The sequence below is a fragment of the Saccostrea cucullata genome, unplaced genomic scaffold (genome assembly GCF_032062105.1).
Source record: "Saccostrea cucullata isolate Sc308-1 unplaced genomic scaffold, CSIRO_AGI_Scuc_v1 ctg7846, whole genome shotgun sequence".
NCBI classification, from domain to species: Eukaryota; Metazoa; Mollusca; class Bivalvia; order Ostreida; family Ostreidae; genus Saccostrea; species Saccostrea cuccullata.
The window spans coordinates 70723-84867 of record NW_026921644.1 but is presented as its reverse complement, the minus strand read 5'-3'; the positions used below and the strand labels follow the sequence as shown (position 1 = coordinate 84867).

The 14145-nt window shown below is 34.9% G+C and overlaps 1 protein-coding gene across 1 annotated transcript; it reads left to right on the top strand.

Annotated features, from left to right (window-relative positions):
• Nucleotides 1–5068: 5068 nt before the first annotated feature.
• On the top strand, nucleotides 5069–13882 carry LOC134260479 (uncharacterized). Its single transcript, XM_062743024.1, has 7 exons — nucleotides 5069–5241; nucleotides 10528–10696; nucleotides 10972–11047; nucleotides 11997–12086; nucleotides 12448–12501; nucleotides 13199–13270; nucleotides 13606–13882. The coding sequence occupies exons 1-7, from the start codon at nucleotides 5084–5086 to the stop codon at nucleotides 13755–13757; spliced, it is 771 nt and encodes a 256-aa protein (XP_062599008.1). The 5' UTR covers nucleotides 5069–5083; the 3' UTR covers nucleotides 13758–13882.
• The last annotated feature ends 263 nt before the right edge of the window (nucleotides 13883–14145 follow it).

Below are 14145 nucleotides of genomic sequence, written 5' to 3'. Positions count from 1 at the left end.
ATATACGAGGGCCGTTCAAAAATTACGCGGACTTGTTGCACAGAAAAAATATTTGACGACATAATCGGCCAAAATGTCGCACATAATATAAAAGAATCTTTACGTATATGATCTTCAAAATTTCAGATCAAAATGTTGTAAATTAGTATCAATTTTGAGTGATTTATCAGGACATATCATTGAGTCACGGAGCAGCAAAATCTTCGACGTCACAGGCATTACAAAAAAATATGTGATTTAGCTTTCATTTTCTCAACATTTTCCCAAGAGAACCTGTACAGTTTGAGTTACCTTACCTATTTAACATCCAAACACCATTTCTTGTCGAGCTTAAAATCTATTTAACAAGTAAAGAATATTCTTTTTTTGTTTTAGAAACAAAAATTGCAGGTATTTATGAGATATAGTGTGATATTGGTGACTCTCAATCACGTTCTTTATAGTCCGGGTCAAGTTTTCTTCAATAATCTTCTTCCTGTCCTCCCGTATAGCCTTTTTACAGAGGTCTAACGGTCTAAAATTTCATTTTACTATTTGTGGACGAATGTCACGAATACCATATTTTACTACATGTTTTATTATGCATATTTTGGATCTATGTTTCCGATATCTCGAGCACTACACATATTTTAACAAAAGTGTGGTGCGCCGTCCATTCAGTAGACATCATTTTCACAGTCGTTTTCACGGGAATCGCATCAGAGAAAAATCACTGTATCTCTGTTAGTACTTCAGATATCACGTCAGAAATCTAAATGGATAATAATAGAACAATTTAAAGATACATTTGAGAAAATTGTCGAAAAATATCGCGAATTATAGAAATTAATGAGTTAAATTTTGGATTCCGCATGCTTCTGCTTCAATTTTTTAGTCGTGCGCCGTACCTCTCCAGCGGAGATATCAACATACCGATAATTTTCGCAAAATCTTTTTAAAATACAGAAATTTTGCCCAAAATTTATTAGAATCTTTAAGATACATATTTCTGTGACATTTCATAACTATATGACGTCTGTAAAAGTAAATAATAGCACAGTCCGCGTAATTTTTGAACGGCCCTCGTATATACCAGTTTTATAAACACAGAAAACGCCGGGTTAGTAAATAATTCGTATTGTTGTCTTAGACAGGGATAGTCACCGTTTCATTGATGAAAACTACGAAGTCGGACAATGATTTAACACGGTGCTACAGAAGGTGATGCTGTCACACAGAAACTTCCATTATGTGGTGACATATATGTGTATGCTGTAGTACAACCTGTGATGATTTCCCACTTTTTTTACCTGAAATAATGAAGATGAGCGAGATGAGCTTGTCAATATGTCATCGCCTAATGCTTGGCGACTTCTTTGCAAAAGTAATTTCAGTGTGGAGTTGAATTGCATCGTGATTAATTAATACACATCATTCACCGACATAAGCAAATGTATAAGGATTGTCTGATCAAGGGTAAAAATAAATATATTGCCTGATTTTAAATTAATTAGGGCTTTATATATATATATCACATTTTGTAAATAATTATTTACGAGCAATGAGCCCGGCTAAAAACTGTTCTCAACATTCAAAATAATCATGTACCGGTAGTTAATTATTATCAATATTTTATAGATGACAAAAAATTGTAACATTTGTGCTTTATCGAAAATTTGAAGAAAATCAAGTCAAACAGAACCCTAACCCATGCAAACTGCAAAAAAATCCTTTTAAGGCCATAATAAATAAATTGCTAAATTCTCATTCGAATTTTGTTCTTAAAAATCGGGGCGGGCGGCTTTTATTATATACTTTTTATATTTTCAATTTTGCAGATTTTTTATTGACCTGGTCAATCGGTGTAATTTCATCTACAATACCCGAATAAAAGTCATAGTAAAGGTTCAATTATCTCTTACTTCACATCATCACCAATCTTTTTCAACCAATTACAATATATACGAACGTATTACAGCAATTACCATCTTTTCAGCTGTCAAAATCATGTCGACTTTCGCGGGAAATAAATCGAAAGTAGAATGAGGGATGAATACAGATCTCGATCAGAATTAAGATAAAGAAAAACAGAAACAAAAAAAATCGAGGCGGGGGTATAAAATCGGGTCGGGCGGGGTACCCTACGTTTAGAATATGTTTGTTAAGGATCATGTTTAGATAACTGGAAGGCGAGTCAAGGAGAAAAATCTCATATCATAATTAAATACCAGCAGAATAGGAACAACAAGAGCAATGCTATGATTATTTTAGACACACCATAATTTGACCCACATGAATTCCGTATCAAGCACTATTGACACAAAATCAAAATATTAGAAAAAAAATTATTATAAATATATTTTTTAAATAATAAAATTTTTGACTAACAATATTGTATGCACAAAACATATGGAGAAAGGTCCCGACAGAGGGATTCGAACCCGCGAGATAAGGATCGCAACTCTAGAGCAGGCACTCTTACCCCTGCGGTCGCCCGGACGTGTGGTACTATAATAGTTAAAGCGTCTGTCCCAATTCGCCCTCCTGTGAGTTAGGCGAAAATTATCTTGTTTTACAGTACTGCATGCAGTTGAGCTTTACAAAAGAAAGACGGCAAGAGCTCAGATTCAAATAAACTGAGATTTTAATCATTTCGGCAATTCAAAATTGTTTGGGGTCTTTTTCGATTATTAGAGAAAGTTAACAAAACTGGCTAAGGAGGTTGCATTCCTTGACACGTAGCGCCATTTGAACGCTCAATCCAACAGATTTGATAAAATCTCGATGTTTTACCATATGTTACAAGTTTGTAAGAATACAAGCGTTTGTGATTAATTTGAATGAAAAAAAATCAAATATAATTTCGTTTTTCAATCATATTTATAAAACAATCCATCACAGCTACATAATAACTTTACAATGTAAATAGCTAGTTTTGACAGAATTGACTACACGTGGATCGGTTTTCATACATAATTGATAATAGTAGCTTCAAAATTCGCCATCCCACGCGTGTATCGCTTTAAGAATTCTTTTTTTCATTCAGGACACGAACAAAACCATCAATTGGAAATTGTTCTATTATTTTGTATGAGGAAACCCGGAACCTTTGGAGATAAATTGAGATATAATAACAGATGTACTTCGGGATAAGGACGGGCGGTGTGAAAACAAGCATATGCCAGAGAACATTAGATAGCTGTATCATTGCCTTGTAGATCGTCTAACTGTAACATCAATCAAAGACACTTCAACTCAAAAATTGTTTTATTGATTTGCAGCCCCCTTCATAACAAAATCCTCCTGTCCTGGCCGCTTCTTCAAACAACCCAGAATTCTCCACGAGTATGTTTATCTGCGGCAGCGTCGATTTTCTGATAGAATGCTCACATCTTCCTTGTTAGATTTGTAGGACACATGATCATTTGAAGTTGTGCGATTAGATCATTGAAGTGATATCCTGGCTAAACTGATATTAGAAAGGCTGACATGCATTATTGAAGCATTTATATTTATGTTGAATGATTAAATCAATTAATTATCCCCTCGCGCAACTAGTTGCGGAGGGGATATACCATAGCATCGCGAATGTGCGTATGTGTGTGTGTGTGTTAGTGTGTTCGTTACACCTTGTGGGCAAGATTGACAGAAAACCTTTGAATTAACCATTCTCAGTGTTTACATATTTGTGTAGCAGTATAAAAGGACGAAGCCTATTCATTTTCAAGTTCATTGATGAAATATTTCTTCAGATATCACATTTTTACTGCCTCGAAACCCTGACATTTTATGTACGAGTTGACAATCATTTGTGGGCAAGATTGACAGAGAACCTTTGCATTAACCACTCTCGGCGTTTACATACTTGTGTGACAGTATAAAAAGATAAAGCCTATTCATTTTCAAGTTCATTGTTGAAATATTTCTTCAGATATCCGGTTTTCCCTGTCCCGAAACCCTGACATTTTATGTACGAGTTGACAATTATCATTTCCGCTAGGGAACCAGTTTAAGAGCCAGTTTTAGGGGGTGTTTTTTTTCGTCTGCTGGATTGAGTCGGAAGACCTCTGACGCACTTTTTTTGACTTCGGAAGACTTTCCGATTACCTCTCGTCTCTTCTCGTGTTGACGGTAGGATTAGTGAGCAGAGACACGTGACAAACATGGCGAGTGGGATAACATACTATGAGTGCGAGACATGCAAAAAGATCTATGCAACCGCTCAGCTGTTTTTGCAACACCCTTGTGCAACAGGCAATGAAGGTAAATGATTATTAGCTTCAGAAATTAAAGAAATTCCCCCTGAAAATGGAGGCACGATATGTGATAGCAATATGTGACTTATACGTTACCGCTAGTAGTACATGTGTATGCAGAGACATATATGTCTATGGTGTATGTAGCCACAGGGGCTTGCTCCTGGCGTCTAATAGTTATTTAATTAAAAAAATCATATATGCTAATAATAAAACAACAATAATTACCGTATATGATTTTTTAAAAGTAAATAATTATTACATGCCGATAGCAAGCCCTTGTAATGTGAGAACAATATGTGATGTGCAAAACGTTACTTCTAGTATGCCCTATATGTACATGTGTATGTAACCACAGGGGCTTGCTCCTGGCGTATAATAGTTATTTAATTAAAAAAACATACACGCTAATAAAACAACACGTAATTATCGTATAATTATGATTTCTTTAAAATAATTATTACATGCCAGTAGGAAGCCCTTATAATGTGAGAACAATTTGTGACGTGCTATATGACGAGATTGTACTAGACCTGCAATGAGTTTTACTAAAGGTCGTAAATTTTGCCGTAGACGTAGACGTAAACGTAGACTTTACGACTGAATTTACGTGTGCGTAGATAGCGTTTTACTAAAGGTCGTATCTGCGCCCGTAACGTAGCCCTACACGTAAAGATTCTCGTAACTTACGACAGGAACTCTTCAGAAGGAAAGGCAAATAAACTATCCTAGTAACGAAAGCTGCGCATGCGTATTAGCTACTTTCAATATATTGCGAGTCGTCTGCAAATCATTTTGGTGATATTTGTATAAAAAGAAACAACCAAAACAAAGTAACGTTAGGCCTAATGGATAAAATTAAAATACGAAAACCTAACTGGAGTGAGATTGAGCTGGAGGTGCTAATAGAGGCTTACTGTAGAAATTTTAAGGTTATTCGGGGCAAATTCTCGCCTGCTGTAACATCGGATACAAAGAAAAAGGCTTGGGAAGAGATAACAGAAAGGTTAGTTTTTATTTTTATTTATTCATTCAGGTCCGGGACTCCAATCCAATATTTATTTTTTACATTTATCTGATTCCGTACGTTAAATTTGCAACCATAAAGAAATAAATCTATAGGCCTAAACGTCATGATGAAGTTCTTAAATTGCTTGAAAAATATTCAAAGGACACTTTTGTGATTTAAGAATTAGATATGTCTATATCTATCATAGGCGTCGGAACCGGGGGGGCTAGGGGGGCCCCCCCCCCCCCCACTTTTTTTCCAAATATATACTTAGCATTGACTTAGCCCCCCACTTTTTTCCAAATGTATACTTGTGTAGAACATTGCTTCCTAGGTTTAGACGCCAATGTCTATTATGTATGCATTAGACCTAATACTTATAACCACGTAAAAATGTATTCATTAACTGAGCAAGTCGTCTCCGGAGAATGTAACTTATACGCGAATCGGTGTTCTAAATCTTATCAATATTAATATCGATACATGTTATGGATGTAAGCGAATAAGATATTTATTAATTTATATAAAGATATCTTTAAGATTTTATAGTTTTATATTTTTTCTCAATACGAGTTAATGTACTGTGATTTTCCGCCACAATTTGGCCTATTAGATATAGATCCGCATATTCGTTTCAAATACAAAGCGAAAGTAGAAAAAAAATAATGACGATACTCGATAGACGGTAGTGAATCGAAGATGAACTCATGAAGATAATTCCATGTGCACATGTATGATATCTTTTGTACCCATTTAGCAGTGTTTATTATATTATCATAATAATGATGAGCAATAGTAAAATGTTTTTACATATATTTTTATAATGTAATGATATGTACATGTAATCCGTTTTTATCCGATTCCGTTTATATCAGGTTGTTAATGTTTAATCTGAAATGTAACTCTGGGGCAGAATAAAAAAGCATGCAGCACGACATGTCTTGAGTTTGACTAATAGAAACATTACATGGAGAGATGGAGAAAGTGGGAACAAACGATGAAATTGTACCTGAACATTGCCATGCATGAGAGAAACGAAAAAGATAAGTGTAGTGCTTTTCTCTATATCATTGGTCAAAAAGGCAGAGAAATATTTAACACTATGACAATACCAGATGAAGATATTGATAAGATTGATACACTTTTTACGAAGTTCAAAGACTACTGTGCTCCTAGAGAAAATATTACAGTTTGGAGACATAGGTTTCACACCAGAGTTCAAGGTAAAATAGAAACCATTGACCAATATGTCACAGACTTGAAAATAATTTCCAAAAACTGTAAATTTGGTGCATTGGAAGATGAAATGCTAAGAGACAGAATTGTATGTGGAGTTTATTCAGAGAAAGTCAAAGAAAGATTACTCAGAGACAATGAACTCACATTACAGAAAGCTTTAAGTATGTGTCGTGCTAATGAAGAGTCACAGAATAGATTAAAGGATCTACAACATGAGGAACATGTGGATGCTGTGAAATATAAACAGTCTGTCAAAGCGTCAGTAGGAAACAAATTTCCGTCAACCCAGAAATATATGAAGGGAAATGTGTATCAACCCAAGAAGCAAAGTGTGTCAAGTAAACCTATCAACACAAAATCCTTTACATGTGGAAAATGTGGAAGCCAGCATGAGAAAGGAAAATGTCCGGCATTCGGGAAAAAATGTAACAGATGTCACAAGTTAGGACATTTTGCATCAAAGTGCAGGACTAAGTCTATTCATTCAAATGAACTAGAAACAGATGAAATGACAAACAGCTGTGAGACAAGTGAGAAGTTCTTTATTGGTGCTATTTCAAGTGGAAACAGTCAAGATGAAATCTACTCAAGTTTGGAAATAAACAACATTCCTATCAAGTTCAAGTTGGACACAGGCTCTCAATTGAATATCATCACAGAGAAAATCTTCAAGAAACTAAACAGCACACTCACCAAAACTAATGTGAAACTTACGAGTTACTCAGGTGATTCCATACCTATAGCGGGAAAGTGTGTTCTTCCATACAAAGATCAACAACTTGAATGTTACGTTACACACGCAAATCAACCATCAGTATTAGGATATAAGAGTTGTTGTGAACTAGGGCTGATCAAAGTGACACTAGCTACAGAAAAACTACAGAGTGATTTTTCACCTATTGAGGAATTTCCAAGTGTTTTCACAGGATTAGGGTGCTTGAAGGAACAATACACCATCCGTGTTGACAGTAGCGTACCACCTGTTGTTCATAGTCCTAGACAAATACCAGTAGCATTCCGTGAGGAACTCAAGAAAACTCTAGATGATATGGAAGCCAAGGAAGTGATCAAGAAAGTTGACCAACCAACTGATTGGGTTAATTCTCTTGTGATCGCTGAAAAATCCAAAACAGGAAAATTACGCATATGTCTGGATCCTCGTGACTTGAATGAAGCCATCAAACGTGAACATTTTCAGTTACCTACCATTGAGGACATCACAACCAGATTATCCGGAGCCACAATTTTCAGCAAACTTGATGCAAATAGTGGATACTGGCAAATACCACTAGATGAGGCCAGTCAACTTCTTACAACATTTCATACACCATATGGACGATACTGTTTCAGACGCATGCCTTTTGGCATAAAGAGTGCACAGGAAGTTTTTCAGAAGAGGATTGCTCAACATTTTGACAGTATTGAAGGTGTTGAAGTGGACATAGACGACATACTTGTGTGGGGGAGAAATAAAGAGGAACACAACAGACGACTAAAAGCCGTACTACAGAAATGCATGGAAATTAACCTTACCCTAAATAAGGACAAATGTCAGTTCAACAAGACAGAGATTGTTTACATAGGACATGTGATCTCCAAGGAAGGAGTAAAACCTGACCGAGAGAAAGTCGAAGCAATTATCAACATGCCACCGCCAACGGATAAGAAAGGAGTCGAGCGTCTGCTAGGAACTGTGAATTATCTTGCCAAATTCATTCCAAACATGTCAGTCATAAATGAACCAATCCGAAGCTTACTCAGAAGTGAAAATATGTTTATCTGGGAGAAACCACAGGAGGATGCGTTCAAGGCTATCAAGGAAATTTTGTCCAAGGAACCAGTTCTTACTTTTTTCAATGTGAAAAAACCTATATGCGTTAGTGTGGATGCTTCAAAATGTGGACTTGGTGCAGTGCTTATACAGGACAAAAAACCAGTTGCTTATGCGTCTAGAGCGTTAACAGAGACTGAAAAACGTTATGCTCAGATAGAAAAAGAACTGTTAGCTGTTACTTTTGGTCTAGAAAGATTCCACCAGTATACTTATGGAATAAACGTTGTTGTTGAAAATGACCACAAGCCGCTGGAGAACATTCTCAAGAAGTCACTGGTTCAAGCTCCACCGAGGCTACAAAGACTACTACTTCGCCTACAGAAATATTGCTTTGAATTCAAATACACTCCGGGAAAAGATTTGATAATAGCGGACACACTGTCTCGTGCTCATCTACCTACAGTGAAAAAACAGAAAGATGAGATAGATGATGAAATTGAAGCTTATGTGAATTCTGTGTTTTTTGAGGGGATTCCTATAGCTAAGGATATTCTACAAGATATCAAAAACGAAACCAGGAATGACACAATTCTCAGGGAGGTGATTCATCATATTGAAAATGGTTGGCCAGAATACAGGAATCAGCTGTCCAAACCATTACAAGAATTTTGGAGGATGAAATCTGAGTTAACATCTGTGAATGGAATTGTTATGATTAACGAAAGAATCGTCATTCCAGAAGTTCTACAACCAGAAATCCTTAGATACCTTCATGTAGGACACTTCGGTATTGAAAAAACAAAGGCTCGTGCAAGGACTGTAGTTTATTGGATCGGAATGAATGCAGACATTGCCTCAATGATATCCAAATGCAACACATGCATGGACTTCAGAAAGAAGAATACAAAAGAAACATTAAGACCAACACCCATACCAAATGGACCATGGCAGCTTGTCGGAACTGATCTATTCACACTTAACAATGAAGACTATTTGGTTATCGTGGATTACTACTCCAAATTCTTTGAAATCGCTAAACTTGAAAATACTAGGAGTAAAACTGTCATAATTCATATGAAATCTGCATTTGCCCGACATGGCATACCATTTAAAGTAATCAGCGACAATGGACCGCAATATACATCCAGAGAATTCAAGGATTTCGCAAACAAATGGGCATTCAAGCACATAACATCAAGCCCGTACTATCCACAAGGGAATGGTTTAGCGGAAAAAACTGTCCAAACAGCAAAACGTATGTTGGAAAAAGCCAGAGTCGATGGACGGGATCCTTACATTAGTCTACTAGAATACAGGAACACGCCGTCAGATGTTGATTCACCAGCGCAACTACTAATGAGCAGACAACTCAGATCTATTCTACCCATCACCAAAGAACAACTCAGACCTAAAGTCATTCCAGCAGAGAAAACTTATGAAAAAAGAAGAAACTCACAGGATCAACAGAAGAGGTATTTCAACAGTGGACAGAAAGATCTTCCATATTTGAAACCGGGAAATACAGTTCGATTCCAACACAGAGGACATTGAATGCCAGGATACGTGAAAGATAAAGTTCATGATCGATCGTACAATGTAGAAAACTTAAATGGTGATAAATTTCGTCGAAATTGCAGAGACATCATCAAATCAGAGGAAACGAGTTTTCGAAAAGCTATCTCAGAACATGATGACCTAGATGACTTCAGTGAGACAGAAGTACCCGTGCAGCCAGTACTCGAGAAAAGTGTGCCAGAACAATCGTTAGAGCCAAATCAGCCGATACGAGCAGAAACGTATAAAACACGATCCGGACGTGAGGTCAGACGACCTAAAAGATTCCAGGATTATGTGTGATGTGATTATGTGAGGGGCATAATAATCCCCAAGTGATGTAATTGTGTGAGGGGCATAATAATCCCCAATGTTATAAAATTTGAGAACTTACCGGTATATTGAAAGATGAATTCATGATTGACTGTATATATTATGTAAATATGTTATACTCTATATCTCTAACTTTCAGTAAATTATGAATTTGAAATTTTCTATCTAAATTAACAGTAAAAGTTTATTTTGTACATTTTATCTTTAAAAGGGGAAAGATGTAATGATATGTACATGTAATCCGTTTTTATCCGATTCCGTTTATATCAGGTTGTTAATGTTTAGTCTGAAATGTAACTCTGGGGCAGAATAAAAAAGCATGCAGCACGACATGTCTTGAGTTTGAATATAGAAACATTACATATTTTTATAATAAAAAACAGAGTGAATGCTGTAGCAGTATCATGCAACAGATCACTAGATGAAACAAAAAAGAAAATACAGGATAGTTTGTCCAGTGTGAAAAAGAAGGAGGCTTTCCGGAAGAGAGAAGCATCAAAAACAGGTGGTGGACCCTGTACAGAAATAATTTTTAAGCCATGGGAGGTGTCTGTGAGTATTTGGTAGTGGGTTAAAAGTTACTTAAACATTTTAAAGTTAAAGTAAAGTGAGTAAATAAAAATTATATTTAATCATACATACACAAGGTGATAAAGCGATTGAGAGGTTCTGAGAAAGTATATTTGAATTCTTTTTTCTAGTGATGTTTTTTTTTATTATATCAAAAAAGTAATATTGTAGTCACTTCATTATTATCATGATCATTTATATGTTTTGTATGCAAACAAATTAAAGCTTACATATTTATATGTACTTTGAATCTTTAGCTTCTTGGTACTATTCCAACAGAGATGATACATGGATTAGAAGGGGCAGTGGATACTAAATCAGATGCAGATCAAGGTAATCCCACATAACGTACTTTAGTATACACACATGTACAAATGGAAATCACTGTAGGATTTGATATTTTAGGATTTTAAAGGTAAGGCCACACCAATTTAATTTTTTGTTTGTTTCATTTGATAAAGAAAGTACGAGCGGGCTAGCGGTTAAATAATAATATTATTACTTTTTTGTAGGCAAGATTTTTAGGTGGGGCATGAAAAAATTTGAGCGGACAATCGTATTTTTTCTGATTTGCAGAGTAAGTAGATTAAAAGTACGATAAATAGAGCGGAAATATACAAAAAACAGCACAGAATTCCCATGGTGCGGGGATTTTAAATGAATATTATTTGTATAATTTTGTTTAATACAAGCATGCGGGTCCGATAAACATTTCTTTTTATTGGTGTGGCCTAATGACTGAATCTTAGCTGCAGAACTGTAGCTCTCAATCTGCTCGAGAAAATTTGGACACATAAAGTAGAGAGCTACAGATCCAAGGCAAGCGTTATAAAAACCTTCCATTTTATACGCTGATGATTATTTGTCGCTACTGTAGGCTTTTATTTCGTGTAGTTTAATCTTTCTCTGACTATTAGATTGGTATCCTATAATTAATCATATATTTAACTATTACCCTTGATACTTTATATACTTTTTAGCGGTCTTAAACATATGCAAGCAAAATATCCGAAGTGAGCGACTAAGCTTCAGCGATAATCGAAGGATTTTACAATGCTTGGATCTGTAGCTCTATGCTTAATCTGTCCAAATTTTCTCAAGCAGAGAAATACACTTCTGCAGCTACATGAATCTCAGACATTTACTTTTCATAAATTAAATGCATATACAAAGAACTTTATATGTATGATAAAATTGCTTTATGATTGGAAATCTAGCTGTAAAATTTTGTAAGCATGATACATGTACTGATTTATACTCTTTTTTTATATCTGATGAACAGGTCAAACAAAGGGGAAATTGGATTTGAATTGTGATTTGAATTGTCCAGGAGCAACTGGAGATTGCAGTGCAACATCTAACAATGTTTCAGGTCAAAAGAAAAAATATATGAATACATTTTGTTTATGGTAATCTGGTTTAGTCATTGAGTCGATTTTATAATCAAAATTCACATTTTTTGAGCCCCCTTCATGAAATTCCCCTTTCCGTCTATCATTATGATGGTCTGTTATTCCTTCATTGCTGTAGCTTACCTCAAACTTTTTAAGCAAATTAAATGTGGAGTGTAAATATATTTATTTCAACTAGTATGCACTTAGAAAATATTCATCATTTAAGAAAAAAATTCAAATCTAATTGGAATTATTCTTACATATGAAAGACATTTTCTTTTATTTTATTTACATACACTGTATGTGCTATCTAATATCATCAAGATTTTTAAATTTTAGAATGTGTGGTTGACATACATGTAACTTCTGAAGAGCCCTCAATTCCATGTACTGGTATGTATGCATCTATACTTGATATCTGACACTTTTCATTCATTATTCATAGCTCACCTGAGCAGAAAGCTCAAGTGAGCTTTTCTGATCACATTTTGTCGCTGCCAAAATCATCGAATATTTGTTGACGTTACCAAATCGAATAAGTCTAGAGTTGTTCCAAATCTGACCTCTGAAGTGACCCTCTATGGGATGTTGTTAGATGTTAGTGTAGCGAGTATGCAAGCCGATCTAACATCTAATTTTAATTAGATTGGGGCCATAGTGGCCGGTCAAAGTTTTACATACAAACATATAGGGAATTTTTTTTCAATTCGTCTTTTTAAGAATAGCAAATGCATGAAGGATCTTATTTATATGGAAACATCCTCAGGTAACGTAGATTCAGTGTTGTTCAAATCATGACCCATTAATCCTTGACCTTCATGTTTGACCTAATTTTCAAAATTTTTCACCTTGATGATTAATTTTGGTGGTTTTAGCACCACCCCTCTGGCCCCAGGAGGGACGAAAACAGATAGCAATAGGTCACCAAACTTTACTCAGGTGTCCTAAAAATTTTAGCTTTAAATTTAAATGATGGAAATGCTTTTAAGCAATGTATTCTTTTGTCATTAGTGTTACTTGGATGTTTTCTTTTAAGATAAAAAAATTACCAAATGTCTTTTACATCTGTTTTCATAAATTTACATTTCAGCTTTGCCATCACAAACGTGCAAGAGTAAAAAGAGTCTGGAACCAGTAGGAAAAAAGAGGACTGGAGAATATGGTAACAGTTAAAAGAATTTCCATCATTAATAAAAACAAGACATCGAAATTCAACCTTGTGAAATTTCTATCTAGTTAAATTCATGACAAATGGTTTCTGAAGAAAAATTCAAGGTAGATTTAAAACATGCATGTGTAGAGAATGATATTCAAATGGTCAACTTTTAATAACCTCCAAGGAAATGACATTGTAAGCTAAGGAATTTGCAGTCTCAAGAAGTCTCAATTTATTGAGTTTCAACCGGTAAACTTTTTTAGTACTGACATCAATTTAATGGATTTATTGAAACGTTTTTCCACCAACTGAACTTTTTTTCAACATGCCCTTTTTTGCAGATAATGAGATGAAAGAACTTGTTGAATTGAAAAAGAGAAGGTTGGATGTTGAGGAAAGGAAGGCTCAGGCACTGGAGAGAATTGTAACAATATTAGAGGGATGGCAGAATTTAGACTCTGGACTGTCAGTTCCTCCAGTTATTGAATTTTAGCTTAAAATGAACTTCATTTGATTACACTCTGTATATTTTGTCTGAATAGATAAATACTTCTCTGTAAAAAATGCTTAAAAATTTAATATATGGTTACACTGTATTTCTCATCTAGGGTAACAGATAGTAATATATAAAATTATAAGATTATAGATAGTATTCATATATTATTTATTGTTACTACAATTTATTAAAAAATAAATTACGAAATCAAAATACAACAGGTTCTTCATTATTTCAGCTTGTCCTCCTATCTACAAAATAAAAATATATTTAATTAAATATTGCGTATGAAATGAAAGTTACTTAAATTGAAAAAAAGTCTATGGCAAATGAATTTTCCTCTAATAGGTATGAATTTAAACTAATTACAGTTTTCGCAAATACC